Consider the following 15,394-nt stretch of genomic DNA (forward strand, 5'->3'; position numbering starts at 1 on the left):
TAGTCTCTACTCCCTGGAGACAATTACTGTGAACTGGACATCTGTGTGGTAGCAGCTGCTAATCCTGCTGGTTTAAGGAATATGTTCTACTGATCAGATGTAAGGTGAATGGAACTCCAGTTCCAACCAGTCTGAATAAATTGGTTGGTAGTGGAAGGTGGTAAATTGTATTAATCATGTAGGACATCTGTCCCTCAAAAAAAGTTTCTTTTCATTCACTTAGAATAAAAATCTCTTCATAAAACTGCGAGGTATGTCAGGCATTTATTTAAAGTCTACTTGTTTGCATATGGTAGCAGGAATAATGTTTTTTGCTGTTTATTTTGCCATAGGATGCATCTGTCATGCATCGCGTGTCTCACTGTAAAAACTTAGCCCCCCATGTTTCCTCGTGTGAAAGATGCACTGACGCAGAGGCACAAACCACCTCACTGTTGTGCTGTCTTGAGAAGGTTAGGATACTGCTGAAGGCATACAAATAATTAAAGCCCAGTCTCCGGTAGGTGAAGAAACTTATCCTTAAAGCCAGGTATTTCCGAACGTGCTGTGCCTTTTCCTCCACTGTAGTGCTTGTGTCGCAGTCACCATGTTCATGACACATCGACACTTGTAACACTGCATCTAGCAGCAGATAATTCACAAGGGAATATGTGATCCAAAACCAGAGGCTAGTCTAATGAAGGTGTATTCTGTGTATTAAAGCAATAACTGTATTTTAAATTGCACTGAAAATAAACTGTTGACATGGGATTATACCTGCTAAAGCTTCCTTTTTTTTTTTTTTTTACTAACTTTTTAAGGTTAAAATGCTTTTTGATGCTCCCGAGTACAGGGTTGCTGTATTAACCAATATATTAAAAATCAAAATGGGAATTTGACAGAGCTGTCATCTTTTTGCATCATTTTGCCAAAAAATACCTCTTTCAGTTTCCTCAGTGGTTACGTTAATATAGCCTGTTCGAAAACAAAAATGATGCTGTCTTCCATGAAAGTGATCTTTTTTTTTTTGGTCTCTACTTCTGTTAGCATTTGAATGGGACTATGTACGGAGAATTATCTGTGTAACTGGAGAGGAGACTTAACTATTTCTTGCGAAGTCACTAACTCTATCAATAACTTTATTTTACAGAAGATTTCTAAAGTCCAGCTTCCTAAAAGAGAAATACTGCACTTTTCCATTCCGCAGCCTGAGTATTTGTACACAGCACAGACAGTACTGTAAAATGCTTTTTATTTGAAGAGCACAGATCAGTTCCATTCAAGGGTCAGGTTAGCAACCTTTTCCTGGTGGTGATTTTCCCTCACTATTTATATTCTTAACCTGCATACTTTGTTCCTTCTTTTATTTTGCAGATGTCCCATTTTTTCCAAAAGTACTGCCTTTTTGCTTCTGTCTGTACTTTCATATACGTTCCCAGTTCATTGTTATTATGTGGACTGGTTTGTACATTTCTGAGCCTGGAAAGGTATTTTATATTTCCTTTCTCATTTCTTCATGTGAGATTAAAAAAAAAAAACAACTTCAAAAACCGCTACAAAAAACATTGAGAGTAACTTAGATTCCTTAGGAAAGAACTTATTTCTGAATCACATCCATGCAGTAAGCACTTGTTATGTTTAGCCTTTTATTTTAAACTGATTATCTACTTGGCATTTTCTTTTGGTGGTTTGAGCCCACTTTTTTTTTAAAACACATCTGTTGTTGGCTTTTGCAGGGTTGAGGTCTAGCAGATACCTTTTGTGGGAGTGTTTTCATATAACATGCTGCTCTAAAAACAGAAAAATAATCGTGTCCCATAGATAACTTGTTTATATTTTCAACTTTTATTTCCAGAATAGGAATAATAAAAATCTCTAGTACTAATAAGATTGCTTCTGTCCTATTCTTGTAACAAAGACGACTGAGTTAAAAATCTGCAGGCAAGATGAATGTTTCAGAAAAAAAAGTTTTCTTTTTCCCTCAGCATTGATGAGGAGATAATCTGTTCTTTTCTCCTGTGCATGCACTTTAAAATAAATGGACGTTCTTTATCCTGGATTCTTCTTTTTGTCCACATCACTTGGCTTTGCATATTTTGTATAATTATTTAATTTCTTCCCTGCCTTTTTTTTTTTAAAGAAAAAAAAAGATCAAGACAATGTTTCTGGTGCTTACATGGAGGAGCATACAATAACATTTTGAGTTATTTGCCCCAGCTGTACATGTGGCTTTTGAATCGAAGGCTTTTCTGCTTAATTCACAAGAATATCCACTTATTATATATGTGTAATTGTTATGTTTTTATGATACTTTCCTGCAGACCTCCACATCATTCTTCCTATGCTTGTTTTGGAGCTTTTTAACATGCTACCGTGTGCATGCCCCTCTAGATTCAAATACAGATTCAGTCACAGACTGCATTACAGAGGGAAACAACACACTTAATGCTGGTTACAAAACAAATGTCTTTTTTATTGTTATTTCTTTGAAAAAAATAGTTTAAAAAATAAAATCTAACCTGTAGTCATTTCAAGAAACGTAGGATTCAACGAAACATCCAATCCATCTGTATTTAACATGGTGTGGTAGGGCTTGTTTAATTGCTGTATCCTCTATTCCAATCTTGAAAGAACAGTCTCTTAATGTGATATCATAGGCAATCTGTTTCACACCTGTGGGTTTTTTACATGAAGAAAAGCTTTCTTTTTTTTTTTCCCCTGCACTTAAAATCAAATCCTGCTGATTTTGTTCACATTGCTTCTGATGTCAGTAAATGGAGCTGAAAACAGCATTTTCCACCAATTGTTTTCAATGCTGTTTGCAACCCTATTTAAATTGTTGATAGGTCCCCTTGGCCTTTTTGTCTTATAACCACCTATGTGGTCTTTTATGTTCTCCATTTTTTTTTTTCTCCTGATTTTTATGTAGCAGAATTATTTAAGATCTCTTTGGATCGTTTTATCCCGTTTCTTCCTGTTGACATCTCTCCCTTTCTTTGTTAGGTTTTATCGCGCAAAATCCCTGGTAAGTTTTCAGCACCATCACACGCAAAGAGTTTTACTGTTTGATCCATTCATGTGCTTGTGGAATTTAAAGTGGTACATGGGTGCGCATGGTGTTTTATAGAGCTTCATTTATATTTATACAGCCACACTCTCTACACAGCAGTTGCTTAATTAGGGGACCTATTTTTAGAAGATAAGTAAGTTTTGGGTTCCCCTGCTTAAACAGGGACTTCAGTATAATTTTTAAATCTGAAAGAGGAAAAGATTATGCAAAAGATTTCAAAACTAATAGGGGACTGGAAAGAGAACTGAGTCCACAGACGTAGTGGTGATATAGGAAAGCTCAGAAAAATGAGAGGAAGTAAGGGCATCAATAGTGCAGAAAATCGAAGCAAGACGATGAAACATTCCCTGTTTCTGTCTCTTGTGAGCTCAGCTTTTTCTTTGCTGCTTGGAATTTCAGTGGAAGCTATTAAAGCTCTTTCAAGTTTCTGCAACACTATTTAAATCATTTTGCTCCAGCATTTTAATTACATTTTTGCACTGAAAATGTTTTTTTTCCATGTTACTCTCCTTGTTTCTCTTCATTAGCCCCAAGATCAGTAACGCATCGGACATGTTTGTAAGTCACTGTATATTACATGCCATTTTTTTCTAATTTTTGTTGCTGGTACACTACTCATTTTGAGTGTTTGTCTCTCTTCATAATTTACAGCCCTTTCATTTTTTTGTTGTTTGAAAATTGGTCCCTTGCCCTTGAGGTGAGAATTCTCCAATCTATTCAGCTTTTTTTCTGTATAGAAAGAACAGTGCTTTTAACTCAGGCCAACGTCACGTGCAATGCTTTCTGCCGCCAGTTTACTTCAGTAGACCTGCTGCTTCCTAATTTGCTCAGTCTCGGTGGTAGTTTAGAGTGCAAAGAGCAGTTTAAATGATCTCTGTATATCCCTTCTTGAATCTCTTGTACTTACTAATTGCCTGGATTGCTGGCTGAAACCAGTAAATCCTTTCCTAGAGGCTACACCAAATTTGACCGTCCTTCTGTTGTCCCCCCCACCTTACCCTTGGGTCAGCTGTTCACTTATTATTGAGAGCAGTTGCTCATGGGGTATTTGTCCTAGAACCAAAGAAGATACTTTCCCTAACTTCTTTTTACTTAAAATCATTATTTCTTCGCATAAAATTATAAAGGTCCCATACTTATGGGATGTTCTATATTAGTAAAGTGGCTATCAAAAGTAGCTTACCTGTTTTTTTGTTGGCAAGAAAAAAAGGTTTGTGTATATATGCTGTTCCTTAAAGTGAAAAGCTACCTGAACAAGCATTCCTCTTCTGTGACTGCCCAGATGATCATCGCTGTCTCTAAAAGTAATCTTTCTAGTAGAGGAGAGAGTTGGTAGTATCTCTTCTCTCAATGGGATTTAAAGTAGGAACTTGCCCTTTAGTCCTAACCACAAATGACATTGAAACCTATTCTTTCAGTCAAGGAAGATCAAGTTAACTGAAAGATGTTGGTAGTCCTTCTGGGTAGGGCATTTTTATTAAAGGATTCTGTGTTCGTTTGGGAGCAAGGGTGTATTAAGTTAGATAAAAAAAAACTTCTCATCACCTCTTTAGCTGTGGTCCACCAAAATTTTTCCTAGGCTTTAGCAGCTTGCTAAGAATGTTGTCTGCTCATGTGGTCATAACAATGGTTTGAAACTTGAATTAGCCTCTAAACTAGGTATTTGAACTCTGCTTTTCTCTTGTGACAGACATAATTGCCAGCAGACCTTTAAAGAACTAACAGGATGCTAAAGAAAAGAAGTACTGAAAATGATTATTGATGGTTACTGTTAGCTTTTGTGGAAATACGTTTCTCTTCCCTGAGTTTGGAACTAAGTATTCCATCTCTACTGCTTATGTCCTTGACTGAAATTGCAATCAGAATCCAGAGCTTGAGGCCAGCTGGTACTAAATCTGCAGTGTGCCCTAATTTCCTTCTTTTCCCCTACTTTTGCTAAATTGCCATGATGAATTTTAGGATGCAAAAAAAATTTATATGATAGCTTCAAGTTAACTTACAATTTTGTCTAAATCAGTGCTGGTTTTTTGGTGTTCCTTCTTTGTGTTACTTCTGCTAAAAATCTCAGACTTTCCTTAGTGGTGTGTTTAACACAGGTTAGGTGTAACAGGCAAAGGCCCGACGAGCAGGTGGAAACGCTGGGGATTTTGACATCTTGGTGGCAGCAAGTGGGTGGTAAACATTCTTAATAATTAAGTGATGAGCAAGTGTCTTAAGTATGCATTTAAAAAGAAATAAAACAAAAAAAAACAAACCACCACTGCAGCTACTGTTGGGTCAGTGCATTTTAAATTTACCTCACTTATTGGGCATCAGTTTTTAGTACGTTTCCCCCCCCCTTTTTTTTAAGTGCATGTTCTGACTGAACAACAGTTGAGTAGTTACTTCTGAGGTAAACTGTCGTGAAGCTTCAAATTATTTGACATTCTAATCAGACTTGTGACGTTGCTTCACTTTTTTTTGAAGTTGGCGGTTCACACTATCAGCATACTCCAAAAACACCTGTTTAGTTTATGTTTGGAGGACTTCACTAGGAACATTTTAACGTGGAAGCTCACACTTTTCTGGGATATGTTTGGTTTTGTTTTTACAACAAAAAAAATGCTGCCCAGCAAATTTGTTTTATGCCCAGATATAAAGACACGAAACTGTGGACTAACGATCAACAAAATCATTGATTTTTTTTTTTCATCTTTCAAGTTTACACTTTTTCTTCCCTTGAGGGACTGCCAGTTTTTCTATTCCTAGACACTGTTACACTGATGTGATTTCTGCACGGCATTATGTAGTAATTGCAATGCAGTATTAAACTAGAGAGCCATCTTGTCTGATGGCTTCAGACTGCAAACACTCATTAGATGCTGTGCAAGCTATTTCAGATCCAGTGGCTAGTAACAGGTACTTGAAAGGAAGGTGCCAGAAAACAAGCAGTATAAAACTGTGGGACAGTTTCTCTGTGAGGGAGTGGTTTTTTTTGGCCCCTGTGAGCTGATTATGTTATGAAGGATGAGAATTTTTCTTACAATTACTGTTCATTTTTTAATGTCTCTTGTACGTTTATTTTTAATATCATTAAATGTAAATACTGTTCTAAATAAATGCTTTCTGTCAATGAAAAGCAAGTGTGTTGCTGCTTTCGAAGTAGGCTGGCTCATTTTTGAACAGAAAATATCTTGTCCTAGCTACTTTACAGATACAGTAACAAGAAAAAAAATAGTATACTATCCTATCTTTTTAATTTTAAAGAAGCCCTACTGATTCTCTGATGAGTAACTGGAAAGGAATTGCAAGAAATGTCATGGGAATTTTCCCAGACAGGTGTGCCTAAGCGTGAAGTAAAATCCAATCTGCTTTTTCATAAATGTTTTAACTCTAACACTGTTGAAAAACCTGTCTTTGTCCACACTAACATATTTATTGAATAAGGTGTCGGACAGTTGTCATTTGGTGCATCTTTCCCTTTTATACTGTCCTATTTCTCCTATAATTTCTTTTAAGCTAGCTCTGAGCTTCCTGACTGCTTCCTATTTAAAACTGATGACTTCTCTATTAGAAATAATGACTGTCGCACTCCACTAAGCATTGTGCTGCATTTCAAAGCATCATCGCATAGGTGAACTCTGTGACAGAGATCCACTTAATGTTCTGCATGATTTTTTTGGTTAAGTGCATAAAAATAGTGGTAAGCTGAAAATCTGAACACGATTAAACAAAATTAATGAAAATGTTATATTTTTACATACTAAACTTGCTGATAATAATTCTGTGATAAGTCTACATAAAACTTAACTATGTCTTACGATTAGCAATTGTAAAACATGCATACTTCATGGACTGTCATGTAGTCCTCGCTGCTACGAGAATGTTAAACAGCTCTTTGTGTGTTACAGATGCTCTTCCCGTTACTTCCAGAGATATTGCCCAACCTGCTCTCAAGCTTATTTTGTCTCCATATGTTTTGCAACATACACAGGAAGTGACCTGATTGGGTGTAGATGTGGTAATGCTCAAAAATAAATTCAGAAAATTTTTAAAAAGGCAAATCCCTTTAAAAGGAAAGGTGTCTCTATAATGATTGTAGATTCTACTGTAAGTGTATTCAAGGATTTAGGAAAAAAAAAAAACACACAATCCCTGCCTCCCCCCCAAATCTAAAATAGACATTTTCAGTTGCATAATTTTTGTTTCTGTTCAAAGCAAAGTATTTCAGCTTTGGAAGTTGCTCAGTATTCTGCCTTCACTGAAGAATTTAAACATTCCCTTTAACATGTGAGTAGTCCCTTATTTGAAGACTGAACCCTGCATGATCCAGTTTCCATATATACTGGAACCTAAATGTTTTTTCCCCCTCTGTATAAATCCCTATTTAAGACATTGTCATTGAATTTCAACTGATACAAAGAATTCAGATTCCTGCATGCCGTTACTGGTAATTGCATTTATTGTAAGACGTTTTCAGGGTTTTTGCAGTGCATTTGCCACTATGTGAGCGCATAACTAGCGTTATGTTCAAGCTCTTTCTTGCTAACTGTTGTAGGTTTTTGCAGAATTCAAACTATTCACCAAATGGTATTAAGTCTTGTTGCACATACACTAGCACATACAAATTCTAAACTCATTTACAGAACTGCATTTTGGGGGCTTTTTGACTTCTCATGTTTGAGTCTGATTACCTGTTCAGTAGGGTCGAACTGGGAAATCTATTGTTTACTCACACCTGTTTTGTTAGAGTTTACCAATATTTTTTATCTTCTGATTTCACAACTGATAAAAAAAAAATTATCCTGTTCTAAACAACTTTTGTCTGGAAAAAGAGAACTGTAAAAATGGGCTTTGTGAACAAGACTTGATTATGTCCTGTTTAGCTGCTAGTCTACAGAAATATTGGTGATACAGGAGACATTCCCTATGGGTAGATTAAAACTCTGTCAGTCTCTCCAGATACCATTTTTATAACGTAGTAGAGAGCTAGAGAAAGATTCTGTGAGCAGATTCTGTGTTCAGAAAAGAAAACTTAACTTTAGGGAACGCGGATCTAAAAGTAGTTTGAGGCATTATTGTTGCAGGCTGAAAGGACCTTTTCATTTAATTTCTTATTCATCAACCTCCCACGTTATGCTAAAAAGAGAAAGCATACTGTGTATGTAGAGGGTTTGTGCAGGATTCATGTTTGGAGTGGAGAACAGGAAGTCACCTTGCTCATAGGGCAGCTTTCAGGGGGTGCGTAGTTCTCATAACGTGATGGGACGAAGAACAGAAGTTCCTGGAATTAAAATATCCTTACCCTTATTGCTAACCTGGTCAGTGTTAGCTAAACGGTACTTAAGAGTAGTAGTCTCATTTCTGATAGCCAGGTGGTGTTCAGGTCCTAAATGGGATGTGCACGGAAGCAGGGAATCGCTGGGTTAACGGATAGCTGCCTGATACAATTTCAAAAGCCTTCCATAAGGATGGAATAAGCAGAATAATCTAATCTGATAGCGATCCGGAAGCAACTAACGAAGTCTAAGGGAATTATATGGAGAACAGAACATCTTTTTGTTAACGTGGCTGTTTTCAGTTGTCTTTGATTTGCAGATGGTCTCGTTTCTATTGTGCTCTATTGTGGATGCCCTGGAAATAGTCCCATACAAAGGGCCTGCTCCTCTGAGGGGTGTCTTATTCTTTCAGGGATACAGATTACAGGAAGGGGAGCACTAATGTGCGGTGAGGAAAAAACTTCAAGTCTGACTAATTCAAGTGAAGGGTACACAGCACTATTCACCCCCCGTTTAAAATAGCCTAAGAGAATGATGAGCTCTTGTTTTTTTTTTTTTTTTTTTTTTTTTAAGTTCTAAGGAAGAAAGAAACAGCATTGTTGCAGTTAAATGTCTACGTTCATTCTTTAAAATATATGCTGTTAGAAAGGTCCATCTGTGTTTGAATGTGGATGTTACAAAAGTACAGGAAGATGCTCTAAAGTAGTGTCACCTCAGTATGTGTATAAACTTCAAAAATTGCTGAGAAGGATCTAGAAATCCTACAATATCATCCATAACATCCGCTTGCCCATTTACGTGCCTTTGAAACGGGGCTCATTCCTAGGGGAAAGGAGGCAAAGGAAAAAGTTGAGCTACACCATTAAATGTGGTATCTATACACAGTTATATTGTAAAATATATAGATCTGTTTACACGCTGATAAAAAGACAGTGATCTGCAGCAGTGATTTTTTTTATACTATATATAGAATTCACTAAGTCATACATGCAGAAAATAGGTTGAGGGAACAAAATAAGGTCTTAAATTTCTGTGCACTTTTTCATACTTGTATCCTGCTGGATTTGATCAAAAACTACTACACATCATCTTGTCACAGCTTGATACTCTTTTTCTACCAGCCAAAATGTCTGTTCAGTGTTCTTTAATGAACAATTCTTGAAATATGTTATCTAGAAGTATTAACAATCAGTATTTTAATTATCTAACTGGATTGTGACTATTGTTACTTTTTTCAGAAACTTACGTATATGAAAAAACATTAGAGAATATTCATATATGAATTTTTTAATGCATTGTTTTTCACTGATTTTTTTTCCCTGCAGAATTTAAGATTTTGAGTAGCTTTAGTACACTGAAACTGACAAATGTTAGTATATTGTTTTGTGCTCAGATGTTCTTAACGTGATTTTAAATGAGTTCAGTTTATCAAAACTCTCCTTTCAGTTGTTTATAAAATTACCATGATTTATAAACAGTTCCCACACTTCAATTCATTTGTCCTTCAAGCATCCTTGCAAGATAGGAAACGGCCAGGAAAAGCACTGTTCAGACGGTGCAGTTCCTATCCTGGCCCACTGGCTCTCCTAGGTCAGAGATGTCTGTCCAGCTGTTGGAGTTACAGAGCAAAAGCTGTGAGAGCCAGCAAATAAAGAATGCAAACTACAGAGGTTTGCATGATTTTTTTCTGAGCATGGTGCTTGGTGGCAGGGATTCTGTACCACAGGTGAGTCTGGCTCCCTGCTCTTAGCAGATCATTGTGATTAGCTAAAAAAGGAGGGTCCCGTGCTTTCCCTACTATTGCTGTAGTACAGAGCCCGCTGGTTGAAAGATTGATCTCTAGAAAATTTTGGTTACCTGTCTTTACGATGGCTGTGTTTTTCCACAAGTGGTACACTTGGTTTCTTCTGATCGCTGTGGTCAATTTTCATAAGCTGCTGGTGGTTAAATCCTGCTGATCAGTACCTATTGATTTAGCTGCTCTGGTTAGAGGTTCCAAGTGTCTTGGCATTTTGTTACTGCCTTTTAACTTTGTGGTTTGGAGTTAATATGCAATAACTGTCCAGTCTGGCCTCCAAGAAGCTCATCACTCCTGTACTGCCCATCATCATCACTCCCTTTTGAAACTTTTTACAGGATGGGTGCATCAGTTGCTCTGTTTCAAAGAGTGGCTCTGAACTTGAACTTGAAGGCTCAGTCTGAGCCTTTCTTTCCCTAGGATACGTATTTGGGTTGGCTTAGCTCATGTTAGATCTCCAAAGAAAAGCCTAAATCAGGCATTGCACAAGGTGAGCTTTTATCCAGAGATGGCCTTTTGCCAGCATCACTCATTTTCCAGATGCAATCTCACCAAGCAGAGAGTAGCTCTTTGTCTCTAAGCATTGTTCCATTACTAAGTCTCTTTATTTCAGGAGCAGCAAGGCCAATGTAATTCATGTCCATGTGGGTAGTTATTTTATTTTTTTGCTGGCCTTTTTTTCATATCTATGATATTACTAGAGTATTCTAGTCTGAGCATATTTTCGTATGGTTCAGCCAGTTATAGACCGTAATAGAACATTTCTGTTGTTGCCCTTGCTGTCTTTCTGGGGGCTGCAGGATAACAGGTGCCTACAGAATATTGTCAGTTGAAAACTTGCAAGCATGAATTTGCTTTTCACTATTGAGGGAAAGTTCTTTCTTCCTGCTGGCAGAATTGCTCCTCCCAAATAAACACACAGAAGCAGGACTTGCTCAGCCTTCAGCTTCCTGTTTCATCTGAAATGGACTTAGCCAGAGCCAATCCAGACAGACAGAACCTTCTAGTTCTTTCTGTTCCAGAAGAACCAGAAAGAGAGAAGAAACAATACCTCTCGGAGTGCCCCTGTGTTGGTAGGAAAGACCAGCACATGTATAGTCTTTGCAGCTTGAGGATCCTGCTCTTCCCTGAGACCATGCGTGTTCTGAGGCCAATTCTGCCTGCTGTGACTGGGGGAGGAGAATTGGCTTTCTTCATCCATACTTTCAATCCATTCAATCCTTGAAGTTGTTACCTGTATGTTCACCAAAGTTGTATTCACTTCTTCTTGGGTCAAGAAGTTGCACTCATTTGATGGAAAGTGTGCTTTGTGTGTTTAAATTTTGCTTGTAAGATAGAAGTATAATGCTTTTCCTAGTTGGAGTTTTCTGTGCCCTCAGGAAAATTTCAAGTCATTAATTTCTAATGTTTTGTTGAGTTGAGACCTACATTAAGTAAGCTTGTGCTGCTTCAAGTTACGTGTTCCACCTTGAAGGAAGGCAGTACCTGGAAGAACTGTCTGATAGGACCTATTTGGCTTTGATGCAACATGCTACCATTTTTCCATACCATTTTATGACTTTAGCGCCTCTTTGTTACAGACAGCCCTTCTTTTCTCATCTTGCTTTTTTCTTTACTTATTGCATGCTGCCTCATTCTCTGGCATTGACTGTTGCTGCTGGCTTTCTATTGAAGTGGGATGGCATGGAGAGATACTAGAGAAAGAAATTATCATTCATTACTTCTTGTGTAAATTCCTATATTTCAGCTCAGAAACCTCCTCATTTTATTGTGTAGCAGTAATAAGCATTTCTTCTTGGCAGATTTTATATCACCTGAGCAGCACAGATTCTCTGGTAAGGTCAGTCAGTCAGTTTAAATTAAAACGATATCATGAGGGTTTTTCTCTCCTAACTCTTGACTGTTAGAAAAACCTGAATCCTTTTGGCCTGATAACAGGTTACATCTCATAAGATTTCTTTTCATCATGTGCTAATTTAGTTTTCAGATCCATTATTTAATTTCTTTACTTATTTTCTGACAAAATGACAAAAGAGTACTACTGATAGGATGGGAACAAATACATGTTTGCCTTTCATTTCTACAGTACTTTACAGAAAGTGAAGTGTCACAGTGTATTTTCCTTTAATGCCTCTGTGGAAATGCTTCTTCAGCATGTGTTTAAAATACTGTGTAATAGTATGGGGCCAAAGCCCCCCCCCCAAAAAAGGAAGTATCAGTTTTAGCAGAAATATCTTAGAGAATGTTTATGTTGAAGTGAGCTTGGTTTATGAGCTGTAATCTGAGAAGATGCTCCCGGTGATTAGTACTATCTAACTATCCTGGGAGAGTTTTTCTTTAGCTTGATTTTGTGTTTTGTGAACTGTGCTGTGAGATTTTTTTTGTTTAGTTTTACATTACAATTATATTAAGTATATTAAGTAACCCCTTAATTTTTGGTGTCTTTTCAATTTCAATTAAATTTCTAAATGAATGGCTTTTATATTATTAACAGGACACGGAGCAGATGTGAAATGTGTTGACTGGCATCCAACAAAGGGTTTAGTTGTGTCAGGAAGTAAAGATAGCCAACAGCCGATCAAGTTCTGGGATCCAAAGACTGGCCAGAGCCTTGCCACTCTGTAAGTTCATGTCACAGACTTTGCTTTGCTCAAGTACAAGCTATCTGCATAAAACCACTGTCTCTTTTTAGCTTTTTGCCTCATGTCTTTTCAGCCATACACAGTTGCTTCAAGTAGAAAGCTAGTGCTTTAGCTGTGCCAGAAAATCTAGAGATTAGATCAAGTCTGAACTTTGAAAATTGTGACTTAAATGTTCCTTCTTTAAATTGACTTTGTCCTTATTCATAGATCTCCTAGTCACACAGTTCTCATTTGAAAAACAAATGAAATATGTGTTTAACTGACAGATCAAAAATTTCTTATGCTGCAGTAAAAACACGAACAGTAACTGAATTCTGTTTCAATGAGCACTACCAATTCCTCTGAAATACAAAGAAACAATATCAAGGCACAGGGCCTTTGTACAGAAAGCTGTAGTATTCTGGTTTAGCAGCCTGAACTAAGTGTGCCCAGTTCTGGGCTCCCCAGTTACCAGAGGGACAGAGAAGTACCGGAGGGAGTTTGGAGGAGGGCTCCTAAGAGGATCGATCAGAGGACTGGTGCACCTGTCACACAAGGACAGGCTGAGAGAACTGGGCCTGTTTAGCCTGGAGAAGAGGAGACTGAGGGGAGATCTCATAAACATATATTTAAATACCTGAGGTGAGGGTGTCGAGAGGATGGAGCCAGTCTCTTTTCAGTTGTGCCCAGCGACAGGACGAGAGGCAACGGGCACAAACTGAAGCACGGGAGGTTCTGGCTCAGTAAGAGGGGGCACTTCTTTACTGGGAGGGTGACAGAGCACTACAACAGGTTGCCCAGAGAGGATGTGGAGTCTCTTCTCTGGAGATATTCAAAACCCGCCTGGGTGCCATCCTGCGCAAGGTGCTCTAGGTGATCCTGCTCTGCGGGGGGGTTGGACTAGATGATCTTCAGAGGTCCCTTCCAACCTCAGCCATTCTGTGATTCTGTGAAGTACTTTATTGCTGACCTAAATATTTGGAACTGGTAAATAATCATGTTTGATTTATCTGAGAAATTGGTTTCTGTACAAACAGTGCTTTTCTTTCTGTACTTGCAGACATGCTCATAAAAACACAGTGATGGAGGTGAAACTGAATCTGAATGGCAACTGGCTGCTAACTGCTTCTCGTGACCATCTCTGCAAGCTCTTTGATATTCGTAATCTAAAAGAAGAACTTCAAGTCTTCAGGGGTCATAAGAAAGAGGCCACAGGTCAGCTTTTCTTACATTTTGTGAATTTTTATTAGTAAGTTTGGATTAAAAATGAAAGTTTTTGAGATCCTGATTTACATGAATTAGGAGTTCTAGCATTGTACTTTCTGATTGTGGTTTATTTTGTGTTTCAGCTGTGGCCTGGCATCCTGTTCACGAAGGGCTGTTTGCCAGTGGGGGATCTGATGGCTCTTTGTTGTTCTGGCATGTTGGGTACGTGGCATTTTTACCAGCACATTGGAAAAGATGTTGATCAGATGTGCAAGCCATAATACCAAACATAAAATATACTTTTCACCTTTGAATGCATGTGTCCTTTGAATGCATGAATCCTCTGTCACTGAGGATGTTTGTGAATAGGCTTCATTTCTGAAGTTTTTCTGTTCGGTTACATTTTTAAAGGATACAATAGCTCATACAGAAAGCAGTCTTTTGTTGAGGGGGTGATGAATGATTGAAGCTCCTAGTTTCTTAGAGTGGGTTTCTCATGAGACGTTGTAATTTTGCTTTTAAATATACAGTTAAAAAAAAAATTCCTATGTGACTGAATTCCCTACTAAGTACATCTGGGTACAATGGATTCATGCAACAGAAAAATAACTAAAGTTTTTAGCAAAGTGGGGGACAGAGGAATAGGAACAACTGAATAGCAAAAGTTTTATATTGTATCTGTAGCAGACATTCGTGTGTGTAACAATTGATGTTTTGATGCATCAGGGTTGAGAAGGAGGTTGGTGGAATGGAAATGGCCCATGAAGGAATGATCTGGAGTTTGGCATGGCATCCCCTTGGACACATTCTCTGTTCAGGCTCAAATGATCACACCAGGTATTTCAAAGTATTTAAAGAAAAGATCTAAGGGAATGTACGGGCATTTAGAAACTGAAAGGGTGCATGACATTGGTGAGCAAAGAATAGATCAGGATAGTTTGGATACACAACCAGTAGGGGAAGCAGAGAGAACTTACTTAAGTGGGAAGGCACTGATGTGTTTTACATGAAAATGTAGAGTGTTATCTCACTTGTCTTTCACCTAAGGAAGCCTTAAGAAATGAAAGGTTTGGGGATTGTGTGAGTTTTGAAATCTACCAAGAAACTTGTTAAAAAGGAAGTATTGTTTTTTGGCGAAGAAATATTCCCATCTCCAGTGTTTTTCCCTCAGGTCATCTGCTGGTCATGTCCGTCTTTTCACATTACAAATGTATTTTGAGGCATGTAGTTTGTGCTATGAACCTTTTAGGTAGAATATGCTGTAAACATGGAGTATTTTATAAGCAGAGTGATTTTTTGTGTATAGATATGTGCTTTGACAGGGTTAGTTTTATGTGAAGAATGTATGTAAATCAAGTTGTAAGTTCTTGGAACGGGCTGGATATCGGTGATACTGCTGCATTGTACTTGCATCCCTTATGCATTGAAGCATCTTCTGAATTGTAACTATACAGTTCAGTAT

At 37.8% G+C, this 15,394-nt stretch overlaps 1 protein-coding gene across 9 annotated transcripts in view; it reads left to right on the forward strand.

The window, feature by feature from the left end:
- WDR33 (WD repeat domain 33) overlaps positions 1-15,394 on the forward strand; it is a 68,195-nt gene that overhangs the window by 36,268 nt on the left and 16,533 nt on the right. For 4 of the 9 annotated variants that reach the window (XR_014588414.1, XM_083849370.1, XM_083849373.1 and 1 more), the window contains exons 8-11: positions 12,600-12,726; positions 13,787-13,941; positions 14,076-14,154; positions 14,659-14,769. Coding sequence is in view for 8 of the 9 variants with exons in the window: in XM_083849370.1 (XP_083705496.1) it covers positions 12,600-12,726; positions 13,787-13,941; positions 14,076-14,154; positions 14,659-14,769 (472 nt within the window). In the remaining variant the exon portion in view is untranslated. The other 5 variants (XM_083849371.1, XM_083849375.1, XM_083849378.1 and 2 more) reach the window with 5 other exon arrangements.

This window comes from Anser anser (genome assembly GCF_964211835.1).
Source record: "Anser anser genome assembly, chromosome: 9".
NCBI lineage: Eukaryota > Metazoa > Chordata > Aves > Anseriformes > Anatidae > Anser > Anser anser.